Here is a 26,828-nt window from a genome sequence, read left to right as displayed (position 1 = left end):
TTACTGCAGATTCTTAGTAGGCAATTAAATCAAGGACATTTTTGTTTTTGTTTATTTGCTTTTGGCTGGAAAGGCATTTTGACAAGCAAGGCATAGTTATTGGTCCGAACTAAAGTAGGAGAGTTCGAGACCTATTGCCTTGATAGGTTTAGTCCGACTGGAAAAGTCTGAGACGACGCCCAAGCTGACAAGCATGTTGCGAATTCGACCCTCCCACATCAATGACACGTCCTTGAAAATTGACTTTAGAGAAAGAAATAGTTGGAGCAAGAGACCCGCACATTTTTCGTGGAAGCGCGGGCCTTTACAACCCCTCGTATTTCTCCCTTTGGAGAAGAGGCCCGGGGGTTGGCTGAGGGATCCTCACTTTCGTCGGAAGACCGCATCCACCACTCCGTTCCCAGCGTCCATTCGCTCTCATAGCTGTAGACATTGAAGTCGAAACGAGAGGACATGGACAGATCACGGGACACGCGGGCTGAGTAGGCGCTGGAAATGTGTCCCAACATCGGGTTGAAGAGAGCCGTGATAGTTGTGGGGGGTTGGGAGGGTGGCCCTTTAGCGCCGAGTGGAGACGAGGCTGAGCCTGGTGCCTGGAAGGAAGGCGGAGTAGCGTCAGGGAAGGTAGTGAATCGAAAACCAGTCGATACTGTAGGATGATTCAGATAAAATCTACTGGCCATTAGTAAAAACTTACTGCCTGCACTTCGCTCTTTCGCACTGAAATATACTTCTGCGCCAGCTGATACGCGTCCTTTCAAGCCGCCTTCAATGGGGTCTTCTTCGTCAACGCGCTTCATCCCAGGACTGCGAACTTTTTCTTGCTCGGCAGACGACGCGTCAACTGCCGGCACACCTATTTTCCCAAAATTGTGAAGGACCCGTATTCCCCACATACCGTCATCTGCACTCCAAGTGTACTCAGTGCACCACTTCCCAACATCGTGCTGGAGGTTGAATATTAGATTGCTCGCGTTACCACCTCGCACTGCGACCTCTGGTGGAATATTTGAAGGGGGGGTATGATATCGCAGCGACTAGAGCTTGTAGTGTTGGGGACAAACGAGTCGAGTACAGCGCGTCTAACCTGCCCGTGGGGAGGTAGAACCGCCCATAGAGCAGGTAATCTGAGGGACAAGTGGGGTCAATAACGAGGTTAAGAGTTTTCGTAGGCATACCGCGCTTGTCGACGCGCTCTCCGTTAAAGAACTCCTCTTCCTTCGGCTCCGGTCTTCGGGGCTGGTCGTAGACTCGAAATCGCTCCAGCATGTCCTTGAAGCGGGCGTTGCCTGACGATTTGATGTCTAGCTCACAGGATGTGAAGATGTACCCAATCGAGCCGTTCAGCGACGGCATGGCGTTCATCGAGTAGGTCGTCTTGAACAGCGAGTTGGGCGATTTCGACACGGAAAGGTGAAGCCCTCTCGGGACAGTGAAGTCCAGAATTGCTAGTGAAGATGGATAAGGGAAAACAAAATCTCGAAATAGCGACGCGGCAAACCATTCGAGGAGCGTGTGATGTTGGCATAGAGGTTATCTTCGTTCCAGCCAGTGGCTTTGTAGTAACTGCGAAGAATGTACGACGCAAATGGATGCATTTCGCATCTCAGCTGAAGATCACGTGTTGCAAACGTACATTCGAGCCTTTTTTGGTTGACTTTCGTGTAAATATTCAATCAAGGTCAGTTACTTCCTTACATAACCTCAACCCCTGAGTCGACTCTCAACCCACACACATGGGTTGGTTTTTGCGTTCTGTGAATGACCACCTCGTCAAAATTGGAACCTGGGCGTATCGTACCATCTATAATGATGAGAGGCCCCCTCACCTGGAATACTACTTGCGTTCTGCGGAATACCACCTGAGTCAATTCGCGACCCGGATGTCCAATGCCATTGAAGAGCAGTCACCTCTCTCTCTCAGCGTCATCGATCCAGAAGGCATCAGACTATATGGCATAGATATTCGTGAACGTTGGCAACAGGCCGAGGACCGCATGCAGTCAGCCTCTCCAGAAGAAAAGGCGAAGTTGATGGAAGAAATAGAGAAATACAAGACCATATACAACGCTGTCCGTTATTCCTTTCAAGTTCCCAAAATATTTCGGGCATTAGTGCGTGGAGCTTCATCGTAGGACCTACTGTTCCATACCTCTCATTTGCTAATTGTCCTAGTTCGTGCCCAGCAGGAGCAGGCAAAGCACTCTAATAATGAGCGTCTCAAGGCTGAATAACCTCGTTTGAACTCTTCCTAGCTTTATCATTATTCTTAATATTATTTGATCATTTTGCGCCTCTTCCAGTGGCAGTTCTGCCCACTTGAAACGCCTCAAAGTTCAAGTCCAATCTAGTCCAATGTGATTTCGCGGTAGCAAGCAGCAATAATTACCAACCTAAACTTAACGCCTCGATCAAGTTAGACCTCGTGACCTCCATCTCTAACTGTCAAGGCTCTTCATCCTAGTCAAACGAGGCTTTGTAGGAAGGAGTTGACATTTGAAGCTGCTTTTACTCCAAGACACCCTCCCAATGGCTCCCATGACCCTTCGGTGCCCAACATGCGAACGAAGGCTCAGTCATTTCCACATCGGATTAATATTTAATTGGACTCTCTTGTTACACCGTCGCTATTGCTCAAATCTATTTTCTATTCCGTTGCTGCTAGTCACACCAGAGTGTTGAACGACGTCGTTGTTCGACCATCTCCGAAAGGAATCCATTGTCTCTACGAGTGGTTGTTGTTCAATAAGTTCAAACTCGAGTCTCCTTCCCACATATTTACGCAGGACTTGTGTTGGGACCAGAAAACTTTCCTCGTTACCTGCACCTTGAACTGTTGGTTGACCGCCAAGGACGAGTTGGACATTTGCGAAACCAGTATCCCGTATGGAAGTTTGGATACTATTTGTTTTTGGACTGCTTAGTCTCAGCATCAGTATTTCCTTTCCAGCCAACCTGACTCAAAACATGGCTAGTATCTCATCAATACGGGGTCTCCGCAACGGGTCCTTGGCCCAACAGTGACAGAGCAGATTCCACAGAGCATCATTCAGACCGCGATTGATCACGGCTTGCTCACGCGGCCTGGTTGGCTGCACGCCTTGAGAGGTGCGAATCACAACCTGTGGAGAGCATGAGAGGACTCGAAGGAACTGAAGGCCTAGAAACCTCTGTAGTGTGCTTGATCTCGCTGAAGGGTTGGGCGTGTGTAAACAACTAGCAATGATCAGATATAGCAGCTGGCCTTGATTTCCTCGTACCTCCAGAACCGTCATGCCATACGCATAGACATCTGAGCCAAGCGACAATACCCCTTGGCCAATGCACACCTCTGGCGCAAACCAGCGATACGAGTCGCTCACACCACGACTTTGGCTAAAAGGAATCCCAGTTACATCCTCGACTATCTGAAACACGGGTGAGATGAGTGTGCACCCTTCGTACATCGCTATACCTTGGATAGTCCAAAGTCTGCAATCAATGGATTGCCTAGACCATCTACCATGACGTTGTTCTGCGGGAAAGACCATTAACAATCAAGGTTTCGAACTGAGAATGGTAACAAACCGCTTTGATGTCGCCATGAACAACGGGCGCCGGAGACATAGAATGGAGCACATGGATGCCTTGTGCAATTCCTTGCACTAGTTTAACGTAGTCAATGGACGTGTCTTGCTGCTTGACATAAGTCAAAGCATTCCCGTTGTGCTATGCAAACGAAAAGCTTTTAACTAACAAAAACAGTCTCCAAAAACATACTGTACCATCCACGGCGAGACCATATAAGGAAATGGTCCGTCCTCCTGGCAAAAGCCAAAGAAGGGCAGGACGTGTTTGCCTTGGTCTCGCTTCCACAGCTCCTTCCATATTTCAACTTCGCGTTTAAAGCGCTAGAACAAAACTTGAATAAAGATGAGCGCAAGATCGTCGGGCCAACTTACACGTAAGCTTCGCTCGTCTGAGTTTACAGCGCGGACGACCTTAATCGCGACCTTTTGGCGCCGGAGATAGAGCCCCTCGTATATATCCATCGCCGGTGTTCCGCTAACTGGGAACTGTCCCAAACGGATAACTTCGCCTCTTCGAAGATGAAAGTCGGGAAGAAGTTCTTGGCTATGAGTCTGCAAGTCGAATAGATTGCTGGGGAGTCCACTGTGTTGGTGCTCCGCAGTCGTGATGTTTTGACCCATGAGCTGTGGAAAATGTCATTTGTGCGAGTAGGAAAGCGAGATGTATGTTCCAACGCACAGTCTGCATCATGGACATGAGCTGCCGCGTGTCTTCGCGCTGCGCCTATTGGAGCAGTCAGCCATGATCGCAATTCACTGCAGACTTTTGACCTGCATGGCCTCGTGAATGAGGCTTTGTGAGTTTTCGAGATTAGTCAGATGTCCAAGAAGCTCGTTGTAGTCCCGTTGCTTGTCTTGTTGGAATTGAGCTTGCCAGTTGTGGATTTCAAGCTGCGAGGCAAGCTACATCGTCGTCTGGGATAAGTCAAAATCTGGGCAAGGCAGAACAACCCACCTGGAATGCTGTAAAGCAGTCCGATAGTTGGTCATGACAATTCGCTATATCCTTGGCGATTTCATCTTGACGGACGAATGCTTTGAAGTTTCCGTATGACGTCCATTGCTGCATTCTTAGCTGGATCCCTTGGAGACATCTAGACTTATGAGTTATCGGTCGATGGGGCCCGATATGACGGACTGTAGCACTCCAGCGATAGCGGCCGCAACGTTGTCGTTGGCGACTGCTCTGTCAAATACAGCAAGAGCCAGACGATGACAACGTTCTTGGAGCTGATGTGCCGCATGCCTGGCCACAATCTTTTAGTCTTCGTGCAGCAAACAACATTGAAAACGACGCGCCGATTTTGAGACACATTCTGACAAAGCACCATGAGACCACAGATGACCTCCGCTAGCGGTGCCATGGCTGGCACGGGCGCGAACTGAGCGGTTATCTGAAGTGCCGTTCTCCCAAGGGACAGGACGACATGGGAAGTCGATTGACGAAATAGATTTCGCGACATGGCCCAGCAGAGAGGTTACGAGTACGAGGTTTCCGTCGCTTTTGAGGGTAGAGGACGAGATGGACTGGCGTGTAACATGGCTGTTGAAAGGCTGTGATGCAGTAGTAGAGAAGAACGAAGGTTTACAGCTTCCTTATTACGCGAGTTACAATCAGATCAAGGAAACTGAAAACTATCTATAGAACTCGGAAGCGTCTAGCTAGAAAATAGCCAGCCCCTGCAAGCATCCCGCCAATGTGGCCGAGCGTATCTGTGGTGCCGCCCTGGAAAAAGGTGATTCCGGAATATACGAAGTTTGGATTGACAAACCTTGTCTGAAGCAGTCCTAGAGCTTTCGTAGGTGAACAGTCCAGTTACCGCAAGCCAAATCGGGACGGGAATGATCCCATAGACGAGGATGGTCATTCTTGGTGCTGCACACGCCAGGAAAGACATCATCGAGTATATAGCGGCTAATTGGGTGCATCTGTTAGCGGCGACCTAGCAGCTTGGACGAGCTTCTAACCGCTAGCACCGACGGTATATGGGTCCCGGCCGTTTTGGAAGAGTTTCTTGTACGCCATGGCCCATAGATCTGCGGCAATGCCGCCTAAAACGAGGTGACTTGATGTTGCAATGACTAGATGGAAACTGTACCGCCAATATATAACAGAAGAAATTGTCTGTTGCCCTTGAAGACGTTCAGAAAAGTGTGAGAGCTATGTCTTAATTACCAAGATGCTCATAGTCATTGGTGCCATGAAATAGAAACTTGACTGGGGTTAGGTATGATCCTCGAAGAGAAGGAATTGTACGGACGTGAAACCGTTGAAAAGTATATGGCTTATGTCTGTCATGCTGTGGGTGAACATGCTGGTGACTAGTGTCCATCTGCATCGCAGGTTGAGAGCATGAACGAGCAACAAGATGATCGACCAACACTCGACCAGCCTCCAAATTTTTCCAGCTCAAATAAAAGTTCTTTTGAAGCCAGAGCATCAAACGCGGGTCTCGCTCGACCTGCAATTTTTGACGCGCCCACCAAGAGAGACCAAACACGGCGCCATTCAGGCCAATAATGGTCCAAAAGACAGCCTTTTGAGGGATATCATCAAGAAAACTGAACAACGGGCGGCGATGGGAGTTGTAAGCCCGCCTAGAGTAAGATTGGAGACGGAGTGGGGTGCGAGTGTGTCGCGTAAAACATGTTCGAAGGAGGAGAGTCATCGGAACATCTGCCCTGTTTGATGGCCTGGGCTGCGGCTTTCCAAAGCACTCTCACCTTGGGAGCCCTTTTTCACTTCTCTTCCTCTCGTTTTTCCTTTGTGCGCCTTGCCACTCTCTCCAAAAGCTTCACTGAAACTCCTCTTTTCCAGCATCCACTTACATCTTGTCCATAATAATCTATGTCTAACCCGGCCGCCAATCCCCGCGCCTCGCTTCTCTCTGGGCTCCGAACTGGCGGAGTTCGGTCAGCTGCAGTCCCCCAAACTGCTGCCCCTGGTGGCTCGTTCAACATACCCAGAATTTCGTCTGGTCTCCACTCATCCATTTTTCCTGAAGAAGACGAAGAAGAATCTGTCTTTGCCACCCATTCCGCTCCTCGAATGCCCATGACTGCTGCTGTCGATGGCCCAGGCTTCATGCATCAGCAGCAACAGCAACAACAGCGGCGTGGCATGAATCCAAATAGCGCGCCATTCACACCCTTCATGGCTCAGCAACCTGCTCAGGCCTCCCAGGCTTTCCAGATGCAGATGATGCAACTCGAACTGTTGAAAATGCAGGCCCAACAGCAATACCAGGCTCAGATGATTGCCCAAGCCCAGATTCAGCAACAGCAACAACAAATGCAGACCCCCAGACGCGCCAGTTATAACCCTCCAGCCACCGCTGGCCCGCTCAACACATCTTTCGATTTACGTTCTGCGACTATGAGCGCTCAAATGCGTCATTCTGTCCCTCTTCAGGACGAACAAGTGGTCCCAATGACTGCCAGTCTCGATGGCAAATTCGGCAGTCGCATTTCATTCAATGACTCTCCCAACTCCACCACCGTAATCAGCGGTGGCACCTCTCTGGGTAGTCCTGCTTTGGTCAACAACACCACTCCTTCCAAATCTGACTCGTCCAATTGGCGTCGTGGAGGAAACAACAATTCGGTGCTCAGTGGCAACAACAGATCCCCAAGCGTAAAAGTCACACCCCCGCCCGGCGAAAGTCCCGTTGCCTTGAGCAAATCTCGCCCGCAGCCACTCAGTTTCAACATCGCGGCTCCCGCCACCGTGCTGCCTGCCGTCGCTATAACCGAGGGAGAAAATGAAGATGACGATCATGAGACGTCGAGCTCGGAGAAATCAGGCTCTAACTCGGACCCGACCACGCCTTCTACCAATGGAGTCCCCCTTTCGCCGCGCGAAGAGGCCTCGAAGAAGCTGTATGAAGGCTTAGGCATCGGTCGTCCTGTCGTTGCAGAGCCACCGGTTGTCCCGGCCCGGGCTGCGAGTCAGCCTGTTCGCCAGCCGCGTGGCCCTCCATCTGGAGCAGACGAACTCGGTCCCAAGAATTTTGCCACTCGTATCCGTCGCAAGGCAATTGGTGGGCTCGGAATGCTGATGAACTCGCGTGAAAGACGCGAGGTGGAGTTGGTCGAGGCTTATTAGTCCCAAGGTTATTATTTGCCACGATTTGCAAAAAAAAACCACTATACGTTCTTTTCCGTCTTTTATGTCTGAAGGGTGGCTGTCAGATGGCGCTCTGGTGTACTCTTATTCCTCCTGTAACTGTACTCCTCATAGTCGCGCATGCTGTTGTTGTATCCGAAATGAACCGCTTTGCGTGACAAAGTGGACGACACAAGCAATTCTCATTTACATCTTTGGCCAACAATCGCGCGACCGTGCTCTTTCCACTCTTCCTGGCTGATCCACAGTTGGTGGAATGTGCCCAAGCTACCAAGGACACTCGCTCCAAGCCATGCTCCATAACGACGCTCGACTGGATTTCCTGGTGCGTGGATTTTAAGCTGGTGGGGTAAACGTAAGCGTTGTCTTTCTGTTATTTGCCGACTTACGTGAGGAAAAGAGCGATGAAGCTCCGTATATAAACGTTCCCCAAAGCCAGAGAATAAACTACCCCCGCCTGTTAAAACGACATTACCCGCAAGAACCTGGCGAAGTTCGGGGTCGCATGCTCTCAGAGAATCTGAGATGAGTGCTGGCATAGTTTTGGGAGGTGGAGCGTTCATCTGCCGTGCCCATGCTTCCTGAATAGTCCAATTAAAAAGTGAAGACTTGAAGACAGATAATTTACAGACCGCCATGTTGGCCGAGTGATGGAAGAATTGCTCCCCAACAATATACCGCTCCCCAGAGAACCATCCAGTGTACCCTGTTGGGAATTCGTACTGTTTTGGCGGCCGGGCAGAAACTTGACTAAAGGGGATGCTGGTAGGCAAAGCGAGAGCAAGAACAAAACTTACTGGTCATTCCAACCTTGCTCCAGAACCCCTGCAACGCTTTGAATCCATTCATCCACCTCCCGCGCCTCGTACCAGGCTCGCCATGAGTCAGTGGTCCCCCGAACTCGATCTTCCCGCAGGGCGAAAATCGGGGCAGCACCAGGCTCCACAGACTGAGCAAGGTCAGTGTACATTTAGATAGGCAGTGATTAGCAGCATACAGATTTGGCCGCTATGAGTTGGTGAGGAAACAGGTCGATCCCTGGACGATGCTGGGTCGGCGACTTCAGAAGACTATGTGCATTAGAATGCACTAGCTCGGGCAACGCAGAGTACGCAAGTCCTAAAATTGCCCCGTCAACGAAAATTGTAACACGGACGTAAATCGGCTCTCACCTTTACGAAGGACGAATCCATCCACTACGGGGGTAACGCTTGCCATCTTTTGGCCGATATCTATGACCAGGGCAGAACCCTTGCCAGCTGCAAAGCTATAAACAGAATCAACAAGGAACTAAGGGATTCAAGCAAGTTACAGACGCGTTGAGGACACCAGTGTTGGCGATATAGAAGGCAGGGACTTGGAACTCTTCAAACATGATCTCTGCCATTCTTTCCCTGTTCTGTGGGGTGTTCCATGCCGGTTCAGTGACTAATATGGGATGCTCAGTCGCATTGCAGCGCATAACGTCCTCAATCGCGTGTCGAATGAGAGCCGTTACTGGTTCGAAGTCGGAGACTATCGCCAAGTTAGGTTTCAGTGATGATAAGGGTAAAGGAAATCGCACTTAGTCCGCCTTGGATTGGGTTTCCAACCTGCATGCCCTCCCGCCAGACTGAAGGTCCAAATTGCCCAAGATACATTTTGGCTGCTTTCCTTTGGAACGTGTTAGCGGCCTCAGCAGGGTCTTGCATCGTAGTGTCCGTGTCGGGAAGAGTTTGATGGTAGCCGTAGCTGGAGGGGATTACAGCTCTGGGTGTGTCATCGCCAGCATAACCAACGCGAACAGAGGAAGAGCCAATATCAACCGCGAGAGCCGAGACCTCGTCTAGTTGTTGAGTATATGAGCAAACATCGCGAAGAAACAGTTATCGACGCGCCTCCACCATAGTTGACCATTTTGGACGCGATGAAGAGAAGGTGTAACGCGATCGTCACGCGCTGAAAAATCCTTGCATCAAAAGTTCATGGCAAAGAGGAAGCACATCGAAGATGCGCCGCCGCCGGTCTCGCTGCCTGAAGAGACCCTTGAAATGCTCAGCGATGAGGAGAACGCCGACGAAACACTCTCCGACGACGGCCAAGTTGACGAATTCCCTGAAATAGACCAAGAAAGCGACGAGGAGGAGGACTCGGAGGAAACAGAAGAGGACTACTTCGAGGAGAGCGACGGTTCAGAAGATTCATTGGACAGAGACATCTTTCCGAAGCCAAAAACAATCATATCTGACATTACAGGCCAACCAAAACGCGTTTACCCTGAAATAGAGCCAGACTATGACTCTGATTCTTCTACGGAGGATGTGAGTGCCTATTCTGGCTCTCTCTTACTAATGCCAATAAACAATTACAAGACTCAAAACCGTGTGGGAGACGTTCCAATGCATTGGTATGACGATCTTCCGCATATCGGCTATGATATCGACGGAAAACGCGTTCTACGTCCTGCACGGGGAGACGAACTGGATAAATTTTTGGAGACTGTGGAGGACCCAAATTCCTGGTATTTACATTCGCTCCTTCCGTTTTAACAAGGCTACAATTGTCTTTTTATAGGACATCCGCTTTCGACAAAACTGCCCAGTCCGACAAACCGCTATCAGCAGAAGAATTAGACATTATCCGAAGACTATATGCAAGCGAAAACCCCGATGCGGGTTACGACCCATATGAACCCATGACTGAGTGGTTCACTGGCAAGGGCAAGGAGGAAGTGATGCCATTGTCCGCTGCTCCAGAACCCAAACGCCGTTGGGTTCCCAGTAAATGGGAAAAGCAAAAGGTTTGGAAATGAGCTGTTGATGGAATCGACTTGAACGCTCTCTAGGTCATGAAAATTGTGCGTGCCATTCGCCAGGGCCGCATTCTCCCATCAAAACCAAAAACCGCCGCAAAACTCGACTTTTATTCCATTTGGTCCGAACCCTCCTCCTCCCATCCGCCTCCTCTTCCTGCACCAAAACCGCGACTTCCTACCAACTCCGAGTCTTACAATCCCCCAGAAGAATATCTCCCTACCGGAGCTGAACGAGAAGAATGGGAAAAGCAAGACCCTGAAGACAGAGAACGCGAGTATCTGCCCCAAAAATACTCATCTTTACGCCTCGTCCCTGCATATGATCAATTTGTCAAGGAGAGATTCAACCGACAACTGGACCTGTATCTTGCTCCTCGAATACAAAGGGTTAAACTCAACATCGACCCAAGCACGTTGATTCCCAAATTGCCCAGTCCACAGAGTCTCAAACCGTTCCCCAACTACAAATCTCTTCACTTCACTCACTCTGGTCGAGCACGATGTTTGGCAATCAGTCCAGATGGCTCATGGGTCGTAAGCGGCGATGAGAGTGGTGTTGTGAGTCTGTGGGAAGTGATGGTTGGAAAAGAGGTCAAGCGATGGCAGTTCTCGGGCAAAATTGGTGCTTTGGGATGGTGTCCCCGGTCTGATGTCAACTATTTTGTGGTTGCCATGTAAGTTTTTCACCGTTGACTTGTTCATTCTCTTATTTTCCTTTCAGCGAAGAGACTTTGCACTTCATCATACCACCAAATATTTCGACATCAATATTCCAAGCCACGAAGACACTTCTTGCTCCTCCTACCCTCCCTCCACTGCCAGAAACCCCATCACTTGTCAAGTGGGTCTCTTCAACATCCTCGCCCGATGACCCGACTCTGAGCGTGCATCTGCCTCCGACATCTGGTCTACCCAAGCAAATCTCATGGCATCGTCGCGGCGATTACATGGCCACTGTTTGTGCGCGCAGTTGCTTCTTTTTTTTTTTTTTTGCATTGATAATTTCGTATAGCGGGCAGCGGTGTGCACGGCGGTGTTTGGATGCACCAAATTACCCGCCGACACTCCCAAGCACCGTTCAAGAAGATCAGGGGCGTGGTGCAATTAGTGCTCTTCCACCCTTCAAAGCCTCATTTCTTTGTCGCGGTCAGAATCAATTCGCCGTACAGTCATCCTTAACTGACACTTGAGCTCTAGACTCAGCAATATATCCGGTTGTACAATCTAGCAGAGCAAAAGTTGTTGAAGACATTGATGCCTGGAATCAAGTGGATCTCATCAATGGACATTCACCCTTCCGGTGACCATCTCATTGTTGGAGGCTACGACCGAAAGCTCTGCTGGTTCGATCTGGAGCTGAGTGCCAAACCGTATAAAGTGTTGAGGTAAGCTTTTCACCTAGGCATGTCCCAGACAAAAGCCAATTTGATGCAGGTATCACACGCGTGCGATTCGCTCACTCGCATTCCATCCGACGTACCCACTTTTTGCGTCCTCGTCGGATGACGGCGCGATTCAGGTGTTCCATTCACGAGTTTACAACGACCTGATGACGGACCCTCTTATCGTTCCACTCAAAATTCTACGGGGACACACCATCAAAGATGGCCTTGGGGTCCTCGATGTCAAGTGGTGCTCTCGTCACCCTTGGCTCGTCAGCGCAGGCGCTGATGGCGCTACCAGTGTCTGGTGCAGTTGATTTCAAGGCAATGTGTCGTAACGATAATTACATCATCTTTCCTCAAGTTTTTGCCTTTTTGACGCTTAATTTTTAAGTGACCCTAGCGGCGTCTTCACGCGTGGCTTCTGTTTCCGAGACCGTATCAGGTTTTCATTCTACGTCCGGGAAATTCCGAGTTCTTTTTGCACTTACTTCCTATCATGAAACGCGCGACCAGGAACATCACTATAAGGCGGCTCCTCCACGCGATTCTACGACTTGATCCTTTTCTCTAGTTTACCCGCTCGCATCTTACCCAGCAATCTCAGTGGAAATATAACAACTGGCTTTGTTCAGATTCTCATTCTGGTCACTTAAGCTCCGGCAGCTGCTGCCATCCCGCCAGGGTTTGAACGCGTCACGAAGACGTGCACAACCATAAAGCCTCAATTGGTCTAGAACGGCGTAGTTTTTCTGGAAGCGAAGTGCGTTTTGCATTTGTACGCCACAGAGCGGCGGAAGTATTTTCGTTGAAATAGCTCCTCCCATTGACCGCGATCGCTTGCGCCGCCCTCCCACTCCTGCCAGCAACTAGCCATGGTGGCCTGGCTGTCCTCTGCAGAAATCGCCAAGGATACTTGTGCGTACTGCTTGTTGGGCTCGTTCGTGGTCTCATTTCACAACAGATGCCTTTGAGAAACTGATCTTCACATGTTTTGGTTGCTACATCTGGGAGATTGGCACGACTTTGAGCTTTGAAATATCACTACTGACGGGTCGACGGCGATTTCGTTGGCCCTTGGTGGGTAGTCAGCCAGTAACCCTTCCGCTGTCACTCATGTTTGTCAGGGTGCATCCAATCAATGTCTTCAATTTCTCGCTAACTACCGATGTCCTCCAGCATTCTTTTTTCTGTCGAGATACTGCATGCTCTTCTCCTTCATCGGACTCATCATCTCGCTATCCGTCCGCCATCCGGTCCGTTATTCGTTCTCTCTCTCTATATCTGGTTTCTTACCATTCGCTCGGCAGATCAATTGCGGGGTGAGCTACATTTTCCTTAGGCGGCCACTAACAATCTAATCCCGTTTCAGGCGCTGTTTACCTTCAACTCCGTATGCGTCGTCGATCATTTTTTGTGTCGTCATAGTACTCATCTTCCCGCTCCCGCTGCAGTGGACAGGAAACATGGCAATTCTGGGCTGCTCTACGTCGCTAATGCTCCGAACGTAAGCCATCCCGCGGCTCGCCGCTTCCACTTCTCGGCTGACTCGCAAAACACCCAAGTTTCGCTTTGTGGGAGCGAAAGCGCTCCGTGGTTGTCCCGATCGGCTTGCTGTCTTTGGTGCACTGGGGGCTCTTGTATCGCACTATGTTCGTCATCCATGCCGTCTGGGACGGTTCTGCATGTGTAAGCTCCAAACTCGCCTGGGGATCGAGCTTAATTTCCTGGCTAGATCGTCGCTTCGACAAACCCCACGCTCCTCAAGTGTACTTTCTTCTACAGTGCGTTGCTTTGTCAGAGTCCAAATTGAACCGTGACTGAGCTTTTTTGAGCCATGGGATTTGATTTCGGTGAGGCGGTTCCCTTGTACGAATATGATGCATTAATTGCTGTCGGGATCGCAGTCATTACCTGCACAACAGCGGTCTCGCTCATGTCACGGCATTCGGAAAGAACTGATCTTTGGAGGTTGCTTTTCACTGATGTGTGTGTCGACCCTCAAGAATAAACCATGAACTTAATTTAGATAGGGCCTGGTATACTTCGTCTTGACCTTCAGTATGAACAGTATTCCAGCAGTGCGTCACACCTGCCCTCGAGATCATTGATGCAAGGCGACCCAGGTTCTCAACCTGATCAACCTTAACGGTATGCAGTTGTTATCAGTCTTATCTACGCGCCTTTCTGACAAATACAAATCGACCAGCGACAATGAATGTGTGAGTGACCGATATTCGAATCCGACAAACGTCTTGAACGGCCTTTAGTATCGGGACTGTGGGTTCATTCCTCCTGACTATTGCCTTTAGTTGATATTCGCCAGATCCCTGCTGCAACAGTATCGTATGTTTTCCCCGAATAATATTGACCTCCTCGGCGCTCAACCCAAGTAACCACAGAACAATCGCAGCCTGTCGGGCCGTGATGCGCCTGCTCGACTTCAACTCTGATGTCTATGTCCACTCACTCGGCGCACTCCCGACAAGCAACCCGCGCCACAGCGGCGGGCCGTTTTCCCTGTCCTCCCGCCCAATCTCGCGGTTCACGCTCAGTGGCAGTCGACCCGAAGGTGTGCTCGTCACGAGACAACAAATCACCATGACAGAACTTGAATTCCAGTGCGTGTTGACCCTCCAGTGCTTTTTTTTTCAAATGGCGTAGACCACCCCTGCCGACGCTTAATAAGCATAGCGTTGAACGATACGAAGTCGAGGGCGAGGATCAGCACGGTCTAAGCCGCCGCGATGCGAGCTCGCCAGATGGCACATTTGAGTCGTGCAGGTAGGATTGCTTCTTGGGGAGGAGAAAAAATGTACATATATGTAGCCGTATTGATGTCCTTAGAATGACAGTTCTGCTAGCATGCAACAGGCGCTACCTTGTCATTATATCAAGAGCGACTAGTCAAGAAATGTTTGTGCCGACTTGGTAGATAACATCGCCATAGTCAGCCAATACTATTAAGCACTAAGACAAAAAAACAAACGTGACCTTCACGCATTTACGACAGCAGTCTTCCTCGCCCGCTGCCTCGTCCATCCGCCCTTCCCTTTCTTCTTGTTCGAAGCCTCTCCATTAGTTGCTGGTTCAGTGGCATTGCTCGGTTGGTCCGTCTTGGTCTCTGGAGTATACATCGCCTCGACATCATCCGCCCAATCCAGCTTGTTAGTTTCCGGGCCTGATGATATCGTCTCTGGCTCGCGGATGGTCTCGCTCGGAGTTTCTGCCTGAGAAGCGGTGCCCTTATCAGGTGTAACTTTCGCCTTGCGAGATTTGCGTTTGGTCGACCATACTTTCGTGGTCTCCTCCTTCTGTTCCGGCTGCTCTTCTGCAGGCGGCACAGGCTCGTCTTTCACCTCATCAATGCTAGGAGTGGCCGTCTCCTCTTGCTGCCCGTCAGCCGCCTCTTTTGGTTGCCAACTTGAGTCGTCCCCACCCCACCCATTTCCGTCCCAATCTCCATTTTCCCATTTCGCTTGCTCCTCAGAAATCCCGGTGTTCTCATCCCATCGCTGGTAATCCAGGTCCTCTTGCAGCTTGCTTTCCGCAGCCTGCGATTCGGCGCGTATCTTATCTCTTCGTTTTTCTAGATCAATCTAATCAGATCGGGAAGAAAAGCTGAATCCAAGACGAACGGTGCTCTTTCTCCTTCCGCTCCTTGGCCCGCTTCTCTTCGGCGTCTCTGTGCTGGACCCTCCTGACCATCTTGGCGCGCTCTGTGCATATGCCCTTCTTGCACGTGCGCCCGTGGCCAGTGACTGGACACATCGCAGTCAGCGGATCATTGTCCAAGTTGGGGGTCCGTTGTCGCGATGAGTTGGCCGGCAGGAGCGGGTTACTCGACGTGGCGCGCTCCCAGTCAGGGACGTAAAGATCGGGGTCATTTTCGTCTTCGTGGTTATACAACTCGTCGATGTACGCATTGTCCGACTCACGTGGGCTCAACACGTGACGCACCGCTGCCGGAATGCTGGCGTCGCTCGGGGAAATTTTGGGAAGGATAGAACGGGTTGTTGGGGTGTTTGTGTGGTGCCCTATACGTTGATTAAAGTGGATTTGCAGCTGAGAGGAAATGGCGTACAAGGTGCTGTTGACGAAGCAGGAATATTCCTCTCCGTTTTGCGTTGTTGAAGTGGTGGAGCGCCGCCATTGCTACGTCCTCGCCCGCGTCCACCTGCAGAAGGCGTATCCCTTTGTGTCAGCCAAGCAGAAGAGCCTGGAACTAGATTCATCTTTAGTACAAGGTTATCCAGGTTATGTAAAGGACACCCACCTGCTCGTGCTGGTGGGGGAACGACAACAGGCAGTGGCGGGGTGACAACACTTCCTGGCAGCGGTCTACACATTGGCTTGGTGGTGCGGTCTTCGGGGGGCACCTGACACCAAACAGGAAGTGGGTAAGGAAAGACCATGTTGCTGTCGAGTTGGGCAAGAGCGCCATGAAACACGATAAAAGAGCGTACCAGCTCTGAGGCCGCCACGCGCGGAACCACGAATCCTTCACTTCCACTTTCCTCCAGCCTGTCCATCCGATTTAGTCAGCCAGTCGTAACCGATAAGACAGCAAGTTACCATCTTTCTGTACCGCCCGACCAGAGTTATACGTCGAATAGAATATCGCCGACTTTCCGGTATGTTCTTCTCCCATTGGCTTCTTGAGGAACCCAGCCCATCTGTGCTCCCCCAGCAGCCGTTCCGGGAATTCAAAGTCGCGTGCGATCTCAATGATCACTTGCCCGCGCGCCTGCCGATGTCCCAGTCAGCTTTACAGGCAGCAAAAGGTGTAGCGAAACATACACTCGGCTTCCAAAACAACGCAAAGAAGTACGCCTCGTTGCCCTCGCCACCCAAGCAACACGCAATCCACCGCCCAAACTCGCGACAATCTTCATCCAACTGCCAGTCGAGATGTGGCGGATAAGGATGGACGACGGTATAGTATTTGGGCTCGTCTGGCCCGGGTTCAGGTGTTGGTATACGTTTAGGCATCAGATTGAGAAGGTGTTGACTGAGATGACGAGGTTGTGGTGGTCAGGTGAAAGAAGGGAAAGAAAAGCTGCTAAACAGGCTCGAGAACAAGTTTGGCATGCGGCAAAGCCATAAATAGCAGCAGTCTTCTCATCGTGGTGTGGCGTTGGCGTTGGAGTGAATTCTACTCGCTAGTAAGTGGCGGCAGAAACCAAGTGCCTTGAAATGGTGATACAATCTCAGTTTGGGGTCTGTAACGCTACAACTCTATTTACACGTGGAGGAAAGTTGGTGTGGGTGGTCTACAAAATGGCTACAAGAAATTATCGTTGAGAAGGACAGGTTGCTGCGAGAAACCAAGAAAGTTTTGCTGATCCAGGAGGAAAAAGTTAACGACGACTGCGAACAGTCGACCATCCATCGTTGCTTGTCGAACGGGACTGACTCTCGCTCCCAGTCGATGCCGAGTCGTCGTCCCACGCATGCTTCTTCCAGCTACCCTTGTTGTTGTTGTTGGTTCTATTGTTGCTGCTCGCTGGTAACCGGTCAATTGGCGATCCAAGTGCAAATCAAACACCCACCCTTCTTGCTTCTTTCTTCTCTTTCCTTCTGTTTCAACAAGCGCGAATACTCCTGGCAGATACCCTTCTTGCATATGATCCCATGGACAGTGCACAGAATCTCCTGTGTTTGCTTCTTCTTCTGCTCAATATCGTCCTCCTCACCCCACAAATTTTCTTCTTCTTCTGGGGTTGCAACAAGCGGCGTGGCCTTGCTCGTCCAAGTTGTAACGAGCGCCGTCTTTTCCCATTCGGCAATATATTCGTGGGCTTCAACGACCACAGGACTTGCTTCGTTGTAGAGGCGTGCTTCCTGGCTGGGCGACATAGAAATAGTGGCCATCTCCGTGACCACGACATCATACTGATTTTCACTTGAATGCGAGCTGGCGGTACTTGTGCTGCTACTAGAAAGAGTTGGCATTTCGAGGCCGGGAGGTTGCGCAACAACGTCGATTGCTTTGGGTGCGGTCGGTTTATGCCCTGCAGTCGATGTAAGCAAAAGAACTTGAAGCTGATAGAACATACACGGAGCAGTTGAAGTGCTCGGGATGTTCTTTGCGGTTTTTTGGATCGCGATCTGCTTAGCTGCCCATGCGCCACGAAGAATAGCAGGTGAATTGGGTGTTGGGGCAGTCTTCTTGTCATGCCAAGCAGCGGAACCGGGAACTGGAGTTAATTGTCAATGGTAGAACGGAGAGAAAGTGCGAGTAACGTGCCGATGGGAGGAGGAGGAGGAGCTGAAGCCTGTGGGGGAGGCTTGAGAGAGACTGGTAGCGGACGGCACATTGGTTTGTTGGTCTTGTCTTCTGGCGGAAGTGGACACCATTTTGTTGGTGGATAAGGGTAGGCCATAACGCTGACGTGCAAAATCAGTACCAGAAGAAAGAGTTTATGGGAGCAGCAAACGGATTCTCGGAAGACCAGTTTTTGAACCACGAGTCAGCGACGTTGATGCGCTTCCATCCTGACAATAGTTATAGCCCATTTCGTTGTCCAATAATAAAACACTGACCATCCTTTTGTGCAGCTCGCCCATGGCTATACGTCGAGTAGAATATCTGAGTGACACGACCAGCTTCTTCCTCTGTTGGTCCACGCAGAAACTCGCTCCAGCGATGCTCGCCAAGGAGCTTTTCGGGGCACGCATAGTCGCGATTGATTTCGAGCAAGATTTGACCACGAGCCTGAAGGCGCAGTGACATTAGGATATACGCGTGAGATGTATACTGACGCTCGGTTTGTAGAACAAGGCAAAAAATGGTTGAGGGCTGCCAAGGCACGACGCGACCCAACGCCCACAGGTTATGTAATCATGGGGAAGCTCCCAGTTGGCATTAAGCGGGTATGGTTGGACGACCGTGTAGTACTTCGGCTCGTCGTCACCGGGTTCGGGGGTAGGGATTCGTTTGGGCATCGCTGGAGTGGGGTCAAGGAAGAAAGAGCTTAGCTGACATAATCCCATCAGCCTATAAATAGGATTTCAATCTAGGGAGACTCACCCAGCGTTGTGAACGCGGCGATTATGGTGGGACTGACTGGAAAATTGGTACGCTGTAACAGCAATGATACAAACGGGAGCAACGAAAGTACATGATTTTGAAAGCAAGACACGGAATATATCTACCGCCTACGCTTCGATCGGCCTGCTTTCCGTTTGGCTGCTATTCCACCTTGACGATTCATGCCTTTTGAAGTCGGCCGCGCTGGTAGTCCTTTTGATAGACGCCATTCTTCCCGTCGTGAACCACGAGGGCCGTGAGTCGATACTCTTTTCGAGTCAATTTGCATAGTGTCTGAATTCGACTCAATCAACACACGAATAACAAAGAAAAGTGAGAACGAACCGTTGACCAGTGTTTGGTCGTCGGCATCTGCAGCTACAAGAAAATATCGTCAATGACCCATTATGAATCATGAAGCAAGATTCTCCTTGCGGCTACGTTTCCCATGCGATGATGGGGTTAGCCATCTGGGGGTCCTGAATGAATCGGGTGTAGTATCCGCAATAGACCACAAGCGGTCGGGGGTGATGTCTTGCGGGTCTAAAAGACCCAGAGTTGTAAACCAGGACCAACCTGGTGCTTCATCTTCTTCCCCATCTTGTTCCATATTGTCCTCCGTATCTCTCTCCACATCGGCGTTAACAACGGCACTGAGTTTTGCATGTAGGCGATCAAGACGTGCAGCTGCTGTGGCGGCATAGACACTGTCTTGGCGTTTGTTTGCTCGGAATGAGCGCTTGACTTTGCTCCTGAGTGATTTGGCCATGGGTATGGATGGGCAAAGGGTGGTGGTGGTTGCGAGTCAAGAGAGAATGTCACACGAAAAAGTCGGTCACACACATTCCTGAAGAGTCGGTGACTCGCACTCCGGCTGCAACGCATAGCTTTGCAGTGGAATAACAACGAAAATAGCACTGATATCGATTTAAGACATGTACAAACGGCAACACAACATGATAAGCAGAGCAAGTTTGCGTTCGCAATTTTATTCGGGAGGTGCTTCCCTGTAATCGACGGTTAGGCGGGGATCGCTGCATCGGAGAAGAGAACTTATTATGTAGAGCACGTTGTTACATCTAGACACCGATAAGAGTCGCCAAAGAAAGAAAGAACACACGTACCGTATGAAGACCTCTCCAAGAGTCCCATTCGATTGGCCATCTTGGAATTCCTTCCGTATTCGCAAGCTAAGAGATTCATCAGTGGATTCTCAGGCAACAGAAACCTGACGACTTGGAGGTTCATAAACCCGTCAGTGCTGACGAGGAAGCCTTTGTATTCCAGTCCCCACTTTAAACGAACAAACACAGGCTTGCCCGTGAGCTCTTGCAAGAATGGCTTCGGGTTGACGGGGTTCACCTATAGTCTTATTAGCCCAAACGAAAGAGACTGCAATGATGAACTTGCATTGGCCATGGTAGTTGAGAAGACCGTATGTAACGGCCGTCGTCACGTTAGCGCGACTCAACTCTACTTCTGTTCTAATGTCAGACCGTGAAGGCCCAAGTGGCGGCGCAAACGACGATGACCTGTCGCTCCCCAAAGCCACCGTTGCAAAGATGATTTCGGGTATGTTCGGTTTGACTCATTCATTCGGCACTCATCTCTCAGAGTTGCTTCCAAACGACGTAACATGCGCCAAAGAGACGAGGGACCTGGTCATAGAATGCTGCGTAGGTAAATCGCAGCTTCGTTTCATCAAAGGCACCAACCAAAAGACCGTTTGCAAGAATTTATCCACTTGATATCCTCCGAAGCCAATGAAATCTGCGAGCAAGAGTCCAAGAAGACAATCGCCCCAGAGCACATCATTTCTGCCCTCAAGGTTCTTTCGTCTGACTCCCTTCTCACTGCGAACTGACGCATTGCTAGCGTTTGGGCTTTGACTCCTTCACTCGGGAGGTAGAGGACGTTCTGAAAGAGCATAAACAACAACAGAAGGTGCGTTAGCTGTCCATTTCTCTTTGACTGTTCATAAAAGTTGGTCTATAGGATCGGGAGAAGAAAGTATCCAAACTGGAACAGTCCGGATTGTCGCCGGAGGAGCTGCAAGCCAAGCAGGAGGAGTTATTTGCTGCGAGCAGGGCAAAATTCCAGTCAAACACAACCGCACCGACATAACCGAACACATTTGTAACAACTCGACTGTAATTTTATACTACTACTTTGCTTGTATTCAGCTGTTCTAACCTTCGCTGCGGCGAGTCGCCGTTCCAATCCCCTGCCTCCGAGAGCTTTGGTAAACCTTGTTGTTCTATCACAAAGGAGGCGGAAACCGATGCATAGTACGTAGCTGTTTGTGGTCAGCAACACTTGTCCCTTATTCGACAAGAGCTCACCTCGAAGAATATTGCCATTCTCCAGTAACAAACCTGCAGCAAGACCACCAAGAAAACTATTTCCGGCACCTGCGCATTTGGTCAATGAACAAAAACACACAATTCACCAAAAAAATGCACCTGTCACGTCCACAATCTTATCTGGATGCGACTCGGACCAGAAGGCGTCCACCCATCGTATAGGTTGACCAACAACTGCAACACATGCACCCATTGCTCCACTTCTGATTATTACAGCGGCAGGTGGATGGGAGAACGCAAGGAAGCGTTGGCATGCAGCCTCTATGCCTGAACGAGAGACGGGCAAAGGCATCGACAAGAGACCAAATGCTTCATCGGCATTGGGACTTGAGAGTTGCGGTTAAATAACATGTCGAGAGAGAGATACCCTGTGAAATCTCACCTCAATATGTTTATACGCGGGAGGACTTGGACTAGAGCATCAAGTTCTTCCGGGACACATCTGTCCTAATAAGTACATTCCAATAAGCAACAAGTCGGGAGAGATGTGCCTACTGGTATTGGCTCATATATCACAGTCGGGTTCCAGTCGCTCACTTGCTGTACTTCGTCCATGATGGTAAACGCACGTGTAGGGGAGCAGATAAAATGAAGATAATTCGGGCGTTCTAATCTCGTTCCTTGTAGATCGCGCGGGGTGAGGCGAATTCGGGGTGTCAAATATTCGAAACTGTCCCCAGTTAGCTTCAGGAGCATTAAGGAGGCAAATGCCAGACTCTCTGAAGTCGCCACGATAAGAGTTCAGAGCACGAGTTGTTTTGCCAGGATGATCTCGATAATGCCACATATCTGAGCCGAATTCGTCCAACGTCGCCTGAATGGATTGCGGAAAGTCGGTTCCGCGGTCAATTATCATACCAACGCGTGTTGGAGGAAGCCAAATACGCGCTCCGATGGCAGCATATGTACCTCCACCGCCAATCTGGGGAAATGTTTGGTGCGATAGCAAGAAGGACTGCATTTTCATACTTGTGGCGGGACATTCTTGCTTATGGGATTCCCGCTCTTGTCCGCAAAAGCAAACTCGTCCACGATGAACATCCCCAGGGTGGCGAACATGGTAAAGCGAGATCCGTCACGCTGTCACGCGTGTCCTCCGATTCAAAAAAGTTGTGGATGACCGCAAGGTTGACGGGGCTACGACCTCTGTTCCGTCTCTTGCAAGTCGCCAATGTTTCCACCGCTCCCCCGATAGACCGTGTCCGCCAAACAAATTTCGACCTACTCCGCGAGTCTCTGGAGTTGGAGGGTAATCCCTCCCGTGTGTGGGCTAATTACACGAATCTCGTTTCCTTTCTAGGCTCAGAGCCACTACCTTTCCATGTCCACCAACAAGTCCTCCGTAAATGCACCCCTCCCAGCAGCACACTCAGAGCCTCCGCGACTCGCCGAATATTGGTCGGCAATGTCCCCCAAAGTCCACACGTCTACGAAGGTCGTTTCATTGCCGTGATTCGGAATATGCGTGCTGCTGGATATGTCCCTACCCTTGAAGACTACAACTTCATACTGGAGCAATTCGCAGCTGTAGGCCACCATTTCGGTGTTATGCACGTCTACCGCGAACTGACATCTCTGGGTGTGGTTCCGCGATCAAGAACATTCGGTCTCTGTCTTCAAGCCATAGCCCATCGTCTCACCCTACCCGTCAATCCTGCGAAGAAGAGAGAGAGGACCGAGACAACACGTCGCATGATTTCCGACCTCATCACCGCCATGAAGACCCATAACATCCCATTCACATCCGCTAACCTTGACCTGTCGATGAGGATACTTCGAGAAAGTACCGACATGGATGGCTTTGAGCTTCTTATGAAGTGGGCTTATGGAATCGACCTGGCAAATCCAGACTGTACACCTGTCGAATATCTGGAAGGCAAGAATCCGTCGCCTCCCCAGCCATTTTCAACAGATGCGTTGAATATGACACTCGAAACCTTGGGACGTCTGAGAGACATATCTCGTCTAGTTCAAGCGTTCGAAGTTCTCACAACCCCGTTACCCAAACGCCCATCATCCGCCAATGACGAGGAGGAGGACGATTTTGGCATTCGCCACCAACCCTCTTTGCCATTGCCCACTCCCTCTGCTTCGCCTAATACAACTAGCTACAACATCTTAATCCGACATCTTTCGCAAGCAGGCCATGCTACACTTGCTCGTCACTATCTCATTCAGGCCATCAAGTTAGAGCGAGAAACGTCACATCTTCTTTGGAAGCAATTAGGGAATCGTCGTCGCCAGCTACAGCATGTGCTTTCGCCGCACTTTTCCATCAACCGAGGTACTTTCTTGTCGGTTTATGGTGAAAGCAATCGCGACAAAAATGCCGGATTAATGCGATGGCTTTTCTCAAAGATGCCTTCAGTCATTAAGAGGAAACAGGGGAATCTAGATGGTTTCCTCAAATACCGTGCGCTTCGTCAACAGCGGGGACTTTGGCCATATGATGGCTCTGAAGTTAAAGACACCACCACTCTGCGTAGAGCGCCAACAGAACCAGCCTCCCCTCTGGCGATCGGCGATAGATGGAGAGCGCCAGACTACATTGGCAATGTTTTTGACATCGACATCAACAGCGAGACACCACTCCCGCTGCCTCCTGCTCCGAAAAAATTAGACCTGGACCTTCACATCAGCATCTTGGAACGAGATATTCGCGAGCTCAGCCAATTACGCGATCACGTTGAGCAAATGCTGACGCGGACGACCCACCGCATAAAGCAGCGTCTAGGCCGTAGAGTTGCAGGTAAACAGGACATATATCTTGCTACAGAAGTGCAAGAAAACCGCGACAGAGTTCGCATTGACCCCAAACGATGGTCAAAGATCGCCAATTTCCGCTCAGTGGAAGTAGCACCTGGTCATGTTGTACGTACCAAGAAGGCCGCAGAGGAACCATAGTGGACGTCTTGTGAGTGCATTTAACAAGTAACTTCGGACAAGCTCTGAATTGGGTAGCTTTTATCTCGATGATGACCATTGACCCAGCTAAAAGCTTGGAAGAAGCGCGGTCTGCCAGTGTGGGGCATACTTTGCCATTTCTGTACGACAGGTAGCTTTAACCATTGAGTTCTACTCAATGTACGAGTATATTAGTACTCGAGTGTGTGTACGTCCGGGGAGGAAATAGAACTGAAGCCAGTCAACAAAGTTGTTAGGTAATAACTGAGCTTGATCGTGAATGCCACCACCACCTTGCTCTTGACCACGATGCCTCCTTCCGCCACTGTAACTGCTCCTGCCAAAATCATGGAGAAATCTACACCCAATGTGAAGGCGGTCGTCCCAGCCAAACGTGCTGCGCCAGTTTCCAAGACAGTCGAGCCAAAGAAGGCCTCGCACCGGGCTGGTAAACCTATCATCAACTGGTTCCAGCGCAAACTAGCTGGTGGGAGCTCTCTTGTGAAGCCCAAACGTGCGGAAACCCAACAACTGCCGGGCCCAGGACGACCAACATCGATTCCATTACGGCCAACCAACCGCGTTACTTCAGCGCCGGTGGTCAACAAAGGCCCACAAAAGTCAGAAGCTGCCCGTCGGAAAACGATTTCGCTGAATGAGGAGGATGACGGAGAGTTATATGCCAACGACCTTGCCTCTGAACGCAACTCGTGGGCCCCTACAGAAGCGGATGAAGATGCTTCAATGCGACCACTGCCACCCAGCGCCCCTCCCTCACCATCCCCTTCTTCTGCTTCATATGTTTCAGACCCACGAACCTTCAGGAGTACTGCGGCAAGCACCAAGCCAACGACCCTTCTCAGTATTGATCTGAATGGGAATGGCATGGCACATATCGCTCAAGCACCCGCTGCTCGTTTGCATGTTCGCTCCTCGTCCACAGCCACCGGCGCTGGCGTCTCATTTTCAGCCTTACCTCCTTCACCTATCACAAACACTGAAACTGCACTTCGTATTTTCAACGCTGTTCCCGCAGCAGCAACAACAACAGCAACAAGTCAGACACAACAACCAACTCAATCACATCCCGTCCCACCTATCCAAGCTCCTCTTCACACAACTCACCATCCACGAAATAACCCGCGACCCTCTTCCCCACCCCTCGACAATGCCTCTGTTCTGACTCTCGCGTCTTCTGCCTTTGGGATGCCAACTCGTGCTGGCGTCAACACGCCTGGTTGGAGCTCAGCTCCGCCATCTGCCTTGGGTGACTCGCTGTCTCATTTTGGTGGCAGCATAACGTACGCGGATGCAGAAAGCACGAGTCATTACCTACTTGGCGACGACGATGTTGATGCCAGTGTCCGGGCTCTAAGGCCCCGCAGTTCGAGGCGTGGAAGTTGGGAAAGCGAAGCTAGCAGATGGAGTGCGCGTGTCCAACAAGGTGGGGCTGGCACTCCTTCTCTCGCTCGTGATGGGCGTAGTCTGTGGACCTCCAATAGTATCCGCACTGGAGGGCTCAGTGGAGAGAACTACATGTACGAGAAATCTGACGAAGGGGACGACCGAAGCGACATTGTTACTACGTCACCAATCGACGAGCCCGCCCAGCCAACTCCGAAATTCACCTCTGACCCATTACGCATTCCCCTGCCTGGCAGCTCTGACGATCTGTTGTCTGATAATGAAGACGCAACTCCCGGTGAACGCCCTTCGCCATTTCCCTGAATTCTGACTATTCGTTCGTAACTTGACTGCTTTCCTACTTATCATATTGGCACATTCTCTGTAAATACGCTAAACTGTTTTCACCAGCACCGTAAAATACAAGTCGTCCCGGAGAGCCACTCCGTTTATCAGTTTGTCGAAGGGGAATGGCCGTTGTTCTTTCGTGTCGGTATACCCCCGTCTGATGTACCACCCAATCAGTTCCTCCCGTTGCGCGATCACGACCATCTCCATCAGATGGATATTCCACACCTCGACCACCATTTTTTCAGCGTGGCTCAGCAACTGGCGCCCAACCCTGCCCGCTTGTAGCTTTGGCTCGACCGCAAACATCCCAAAATAGGCGATGTTATTCTCTGGCTTGTGCATGATCTCGCAGCAGCCAACAATTTTTCCTTGCTCGTCTGTCGCCACCAACACTCGCGTCATCGGATCTTGCATTTTTGCGAGCACAGTTTTGGTGTCAATTCGCTCGTCGTTGAGCATCGCAGCCTCGGTCGTCCACCCCTCTTCTCCGCGGTATGCCCTACGGACGAGGTCGGCGAGGAAAGGGGCGTCTGCTGGCGCGCCAAAGCGGAAGGTTAGCGAGAGCATGATTTGATGAGAGAGAAAAAGTGTCTTCTGCTGATCTTATAACTTAGGCCATTAATAAGCGTAGGGCATTCGCCATTCAGGTCGCGGCTTCCCGATAGTTTGTTGGTTCGGGGATGCGATAGACGCGGTCAGGATCGGCTAATCCAGGAGCTGCGAAATCAAGCATGAACGTTGACTTTCACCGTGAGCCATTCTCTGCCATTCTGAAACAGTGTTAAGAATGGGATAGGGACTAGTAGTAAGGACAGACAACTTTGTAGTCGATTTTTCCGTTTGTTGTATCAGGGTGAAGAGCAGACAACTCATGAACCACTAAGGCCTAGCTTCTCACTTCG

At 50.5% G+C, this 26,828-nt stretch overlaps 16 protein-coding genes across 16 annotated transcripts; 6 read left to right on the top strand and 10 right to left on the bottom strand.

Annotated features, from left to right (window-relative positions):
- Positions 1-96: 96 nt before the first annotated feature.
- On the bottom strand, positions 97-1,598 carry MIND_00710100 (Mitochondrial distribution and morphology protein 10; the record flags this gene model as incomplete). Its single annotated transcript, XM_037363804.1, has 7 exons — positions 97-231; positions 282-649; positions 698-856; positions 899-997; positions 1,065-1,127; positions 1,179-1,448; positions 1,502-1,598. 7 exons carry the CDS (start codon positions 1,596-1,598, stop codon positions 97-99), a joined length of 1,191 nt encoding a protein of 396 aa, XP_037219448.1.
- Positions 1,599-2,960: 1,362 nt separating this feature from the next.
- On the bottom strand, positions 2,961-5,032 carry MIND_00710000 (TKL/TKL-ccin protein kinase; the record flags this gene model as incomplete). The annotated part of the gene is made up of 12 exons (XM_037363803.1): positions 2,961-3,122; positions 3,169-3,216; positions 3,261-3,407; positions 3,455-3,514; positions 3,568-3,708; positions 3,765-3,890; positions 3,942-4,193; positions 4,249-4,293; positions 4,341-4,472; positions 4,525-4,663; positions 4,708-4,815; positions 4,869-5,032. 12 exons carry the CDS (start codon positions 5,030-5,032, stop codon positions 2,961-2,963), a joined length of 1,524 nt encoding a protein of 507 aa, XP_037219447.1.
- Positions 5,033-5,208: 176 nt separating this feature from the next.
- MIND_00709900 (TKL/TKL-ccin protein kinase) lies at positions 5,209-6,247 on the bottom strand (the record flags this gene model as incomplete). The annotated part of the gene is made up of 7 exons (XM_037363802.1): positions 5,952-6,247; positions 5,831-5,902; positions 5,746-5,782; positions 5,669-5,702; positions 5,538-5,621; positions 5,342-5,484; positions 5,209-5,295 (listed from the first exon to the last, which is right to left on the bottom strand). The coding sequence occupies exons 1-7, from the start codon at positions 6,236-6,238 to the stop codon at positions 5,209-5,211; spliced, it is 744 nt and encodes a 247-aa protein (XP_037219446.1). The 5' UTR covers positions 6,239-6,247.
- Positions 6,248-6,417: 170 nt separating this feature from the next.
- On the top strand, positions 6,418-7,674 carry MIND_00709800 (uncharacterized protein; the record flags this gene model as incomplete). The annotated part of the gene is made up of 1 exon (XM_037363801.1): positions 6,418-7,674. The coding sequence occupies one exon, from the start codon at positions 6,418-6,420 to the stop codon at positions 7,672-7,674; it is 1,257 nt and encodes a 418-aa protein (XP_037219445.1).
- A 203-nt stretch (positions 7,675-7,877) lies between these two features.
- Positions 7,878-9,591, bottom strand: MIND_00709700 (uncharacterized protein; the record flags this gene model as incomplete). The annotated part of the gene is made up of 9 exons (XM_037363800.1): positions 7,878-8,036; positions 8,085-8,276; positions 8,328-8,445; positions 8,493-8,644; positions 8,693-8,814; positions 8,868-8,962; positions 9,012-9,210; positions 9,260-9,520; positions 9,573-9,591. The coding sequence occupies 9 exons, from the start codon at positions 9,589-9,591 to the stop codon at positions 7,878-7,880; spliced, it is 1,317 nt and encodes a 438-aa protein (XP_037219444.1).
- A 59-nt stretch (positions 9,592-9,650) lies between these two features.
- MIND_00709600 (Ribosome biogenesis protein ERB1) lies at positions 9,651-12,188 on the top strand (the record flags this gene model as incomplete). The annotated part of the gene is made up of 8 exons (XM_037363799.1): positions 9,651-9,995; positions 10,047-10,195; positions 10,249-10,474; positions 10,520-11,163; positions 11,211-11,449; positions 11,502-11,635; positions 11,687-11,874; positions 11,924-12,188. Exons 1-8 carry the CDS (start codon positions 9,660-9,662, stop codon positions 12,186-12,188), a joined length of 2,181 nt encoding a protein of 726 aa, XP_037219443.1. The 5' UTR covers positions 9,651-9,659.
- A 558-nt stretch (positions 12,189-12,746) lies between these two features.
- MIND_00709500 (uncharacterized protein) lies at positions 12,747-14,659 on the top strand (the record flags this gene model as incomplete). Its single annotated transcript, XM_037363798.1, has 16 exons — positions 12,747-12,789; positions 12,836-12,951; positions 12,999-13,127; positions 13,182-13,193; positions 13,244-13,264; positions 13,326-13,378; positions 13,437-13,560; positions 13,607-13,655; positions 13,707-13,858; positions 13,905-13,952; positions 13,998-14,022; positions 14,081-14,093; positions 14,142-14,151; positions 14,198-14,217; positions 14,274-14,492; positions 14,536-14,659. The coding sequence occupies 16 exons, from the start codon at positions 12,747-12,749 to the stop codon at positions 14,657-14,659; spliced, it is 1,158 nt and encodes a 385-aa protein (XP_037219442.1).
- Positions 14,660-14,867: 208 nt separating this feature from the next.
- On the bottom strand, positions 14,868-16,863 carry MIND_00709400 (uncharacterized protein; the record flags this gene model as incomplete). Its single annotated transcript, XM_037363797.1, has 7 exons — positions 14,868-15,460; positions 15,510-15,908; positions 15,956-16,096; positions 16,148-16,290; positions 16,338-16,395; positions 16,447-16,618; positions 16,672-16,863. 7 exons carry the CDS (start codon positions 16,861-16,863, stop codon positions 14,868-14,870), a joined length of 1,698 nt encoding a protein of 565 aa, XP_037219441.1.
- Positions 16,864-17,231: 368 nt separating this feature from the next.
- Positions 17,232-18,819, bottom strand: MIND_00709300 (uncharacterized protein; the record flags this gene model as incomplete). The annotated part of the gene is made up of 7 exons (XM_037363796.1): positions 17,232-17,377; positions 17,424-17,885; positions 17,931-18,071; positions 18,098-18,261; positions 18,312-18,369; positions 18,418-18,589; positions 18,637-18,819. 7 exons carry the CDS (start codon positions 18,817-18,819, stop codon positions 17,232-17,234), a joined length of 1,326 nt encoding a protein of 441 aa, XP_037219440.1.
- Positions 18,820-19,025: 206 nt separating this feature from the next.
- On the bottom strand, positions 19,026-19,673 carry MIND_00709200 (uncharacterized protein; the record flags this gene model as incomplete). Its single annotated transcript, XM_037363795.1, has 2 exons — positions 19,026-19,282; positions 19,346-19,673. The coding sequence occupies 2 exons, from the start codon at positions 19,671-19,673 to the stop codon at positions 19,026-19,028; spliced, it is 585 nt and encodes a 194-aa protein (XP_037219439.1).
- Positions 19,674-19,977: 304 nt separating this feature from the next.
- Positions 19,978-20,323, bottom strand: MIND_00709100 (Sm domain-containing protein; the record flags this gene model as incomplete). Its single annotated transcript, XM_037363794.1, has 4 exons — positions 19,978-19,983; positions 20,029-20,094; positions 20,141-20,266; positions 20,315-20,323. The coding sequence occupies 4 exons, from the start codon at positions 20,321-20,323 to the stop codon at positions 19,978-19,980; spliced, it is 207 nt and encodes a 68-aa protein (XP_037219438.1).
- A 68-nt stretch (positions 20,324-20,391) lies between these two features.
- MIND_00709000 (Negative cofactor 2 complex subunit beta) lies at positions 20,392-21,028 on the top strand (the record flags this gene model as incomplete). Its single annotated transcript, XM_037363793.1, has 4 exons — positions 20,392-20,584; positions 20,626-20,732; positions 20,780-20,848; positions 20,900-21,028. The coding sequence occupies 4 exons, from the start codon at positions 20,392-20,394 to the stop codon at positions 21,026-21,028; spliced, it is 498 nt and encodes a 165-aa protein (XP_037219437.1).
- Positions 21,029-21,060: 32 nt separating this feature from the next.
- MIND_00708900 (PfkB domain-containing protein) lies at positions 21,061-22,332 on the bottom strand (the record flags this gene model as incomplete). The annotated part of the gene is made up of 7 exons (XM_037363792.1): positions 22,237-22,332; positions 21,984-22,189; positions 21,763-21,937; positions 21,650-21,714; positions 21,367-21,593; positions 21,247-21,315; positions 21,061-21,200 (listed from the first exon to the last, which is right to left on the bottom strand). Exons 1-7 carry the CDS (start codon positions 22,324-22,326, stop codon positions 21,061-21,063), a joined length of 972 nt encoding a protein of 323 aa, XP_037219436.1. The 5' UTR covers positions 22,327-22,332.
- Positions 22,333-22,368: 36 nt separating this feature from the next.
- On the top strand, positions 22,369-24,171 carry MIND_00708800 (uncharacterized protein; the record flags this gene model as incomplete). Its single annotated transcript, XM_037363791.1, has 1 exon — positions 22,369-24,171. The coding sequence occupies exon 1, from the start codon at positions 22,384-22,386 to the stop codon at positions 24,169-24,171; it is 1,788 nt and encodes a 595-aa protein (XP_037219435.1). The 5' UTR covers positions 22,369-22,383.
- Positions 24,172-24,477: 306 nt separating this feature from the next.
- MIND_00708700 (uncharacterized protein) lies at positions 24,478-25,899 on the top strand (the record flags this gene model as incomplete). The annotated part of the gene is made up of 1 exon (XM_037363790.1): positions 24,478-25,899. Exon 1 carries the CDS (start codon positions 24,481-24,483, stop codon positions 25,897-25,899), a length of 1,419 nt encoding a protein of 472 aa, XP_037219434.1. The 5' UTR covers positions 24,478-24,480.
- A 69-nt stretch (positions 25,900-25,968) lies between these two features.
- MIND_00708600 (Acetyltransferase protein) lies at positions 25,969-26,493 on the bottom strand (the record flags this gene model as incomplete). The annotated part of the gene is made up of 1 exon (XM_037363789.1): positions 25,969-26,493. One exon carries the CDS (start codon positions 26,491-26,493, stop codon positions 25,969-25,971), a length of 525 nt encoding a protein of 174 aa, XP_037219433.1.
- Positions 26,494-26,828: the final 335 nt, after the last annotated feature.

This window comes from Mycena indigotica, assembly GCF_014461135.1.
Source record: "Mycena indigotica strain 171206Taipei chromosome Unknown Mind.scaff0006, whole genome shotgun sequence".
NCBI classification, from domain to species: Eukaryota; Fungi; Basidiomycota; class Agaricomycetes; order Agaricales; family Mycenaceae; genus Mycena; species Mycena indigotica.
Note: the sequence above shows the minus strand (reverse complement) of the source record. Positions and strands in the feature narration are given on the sequence as shown.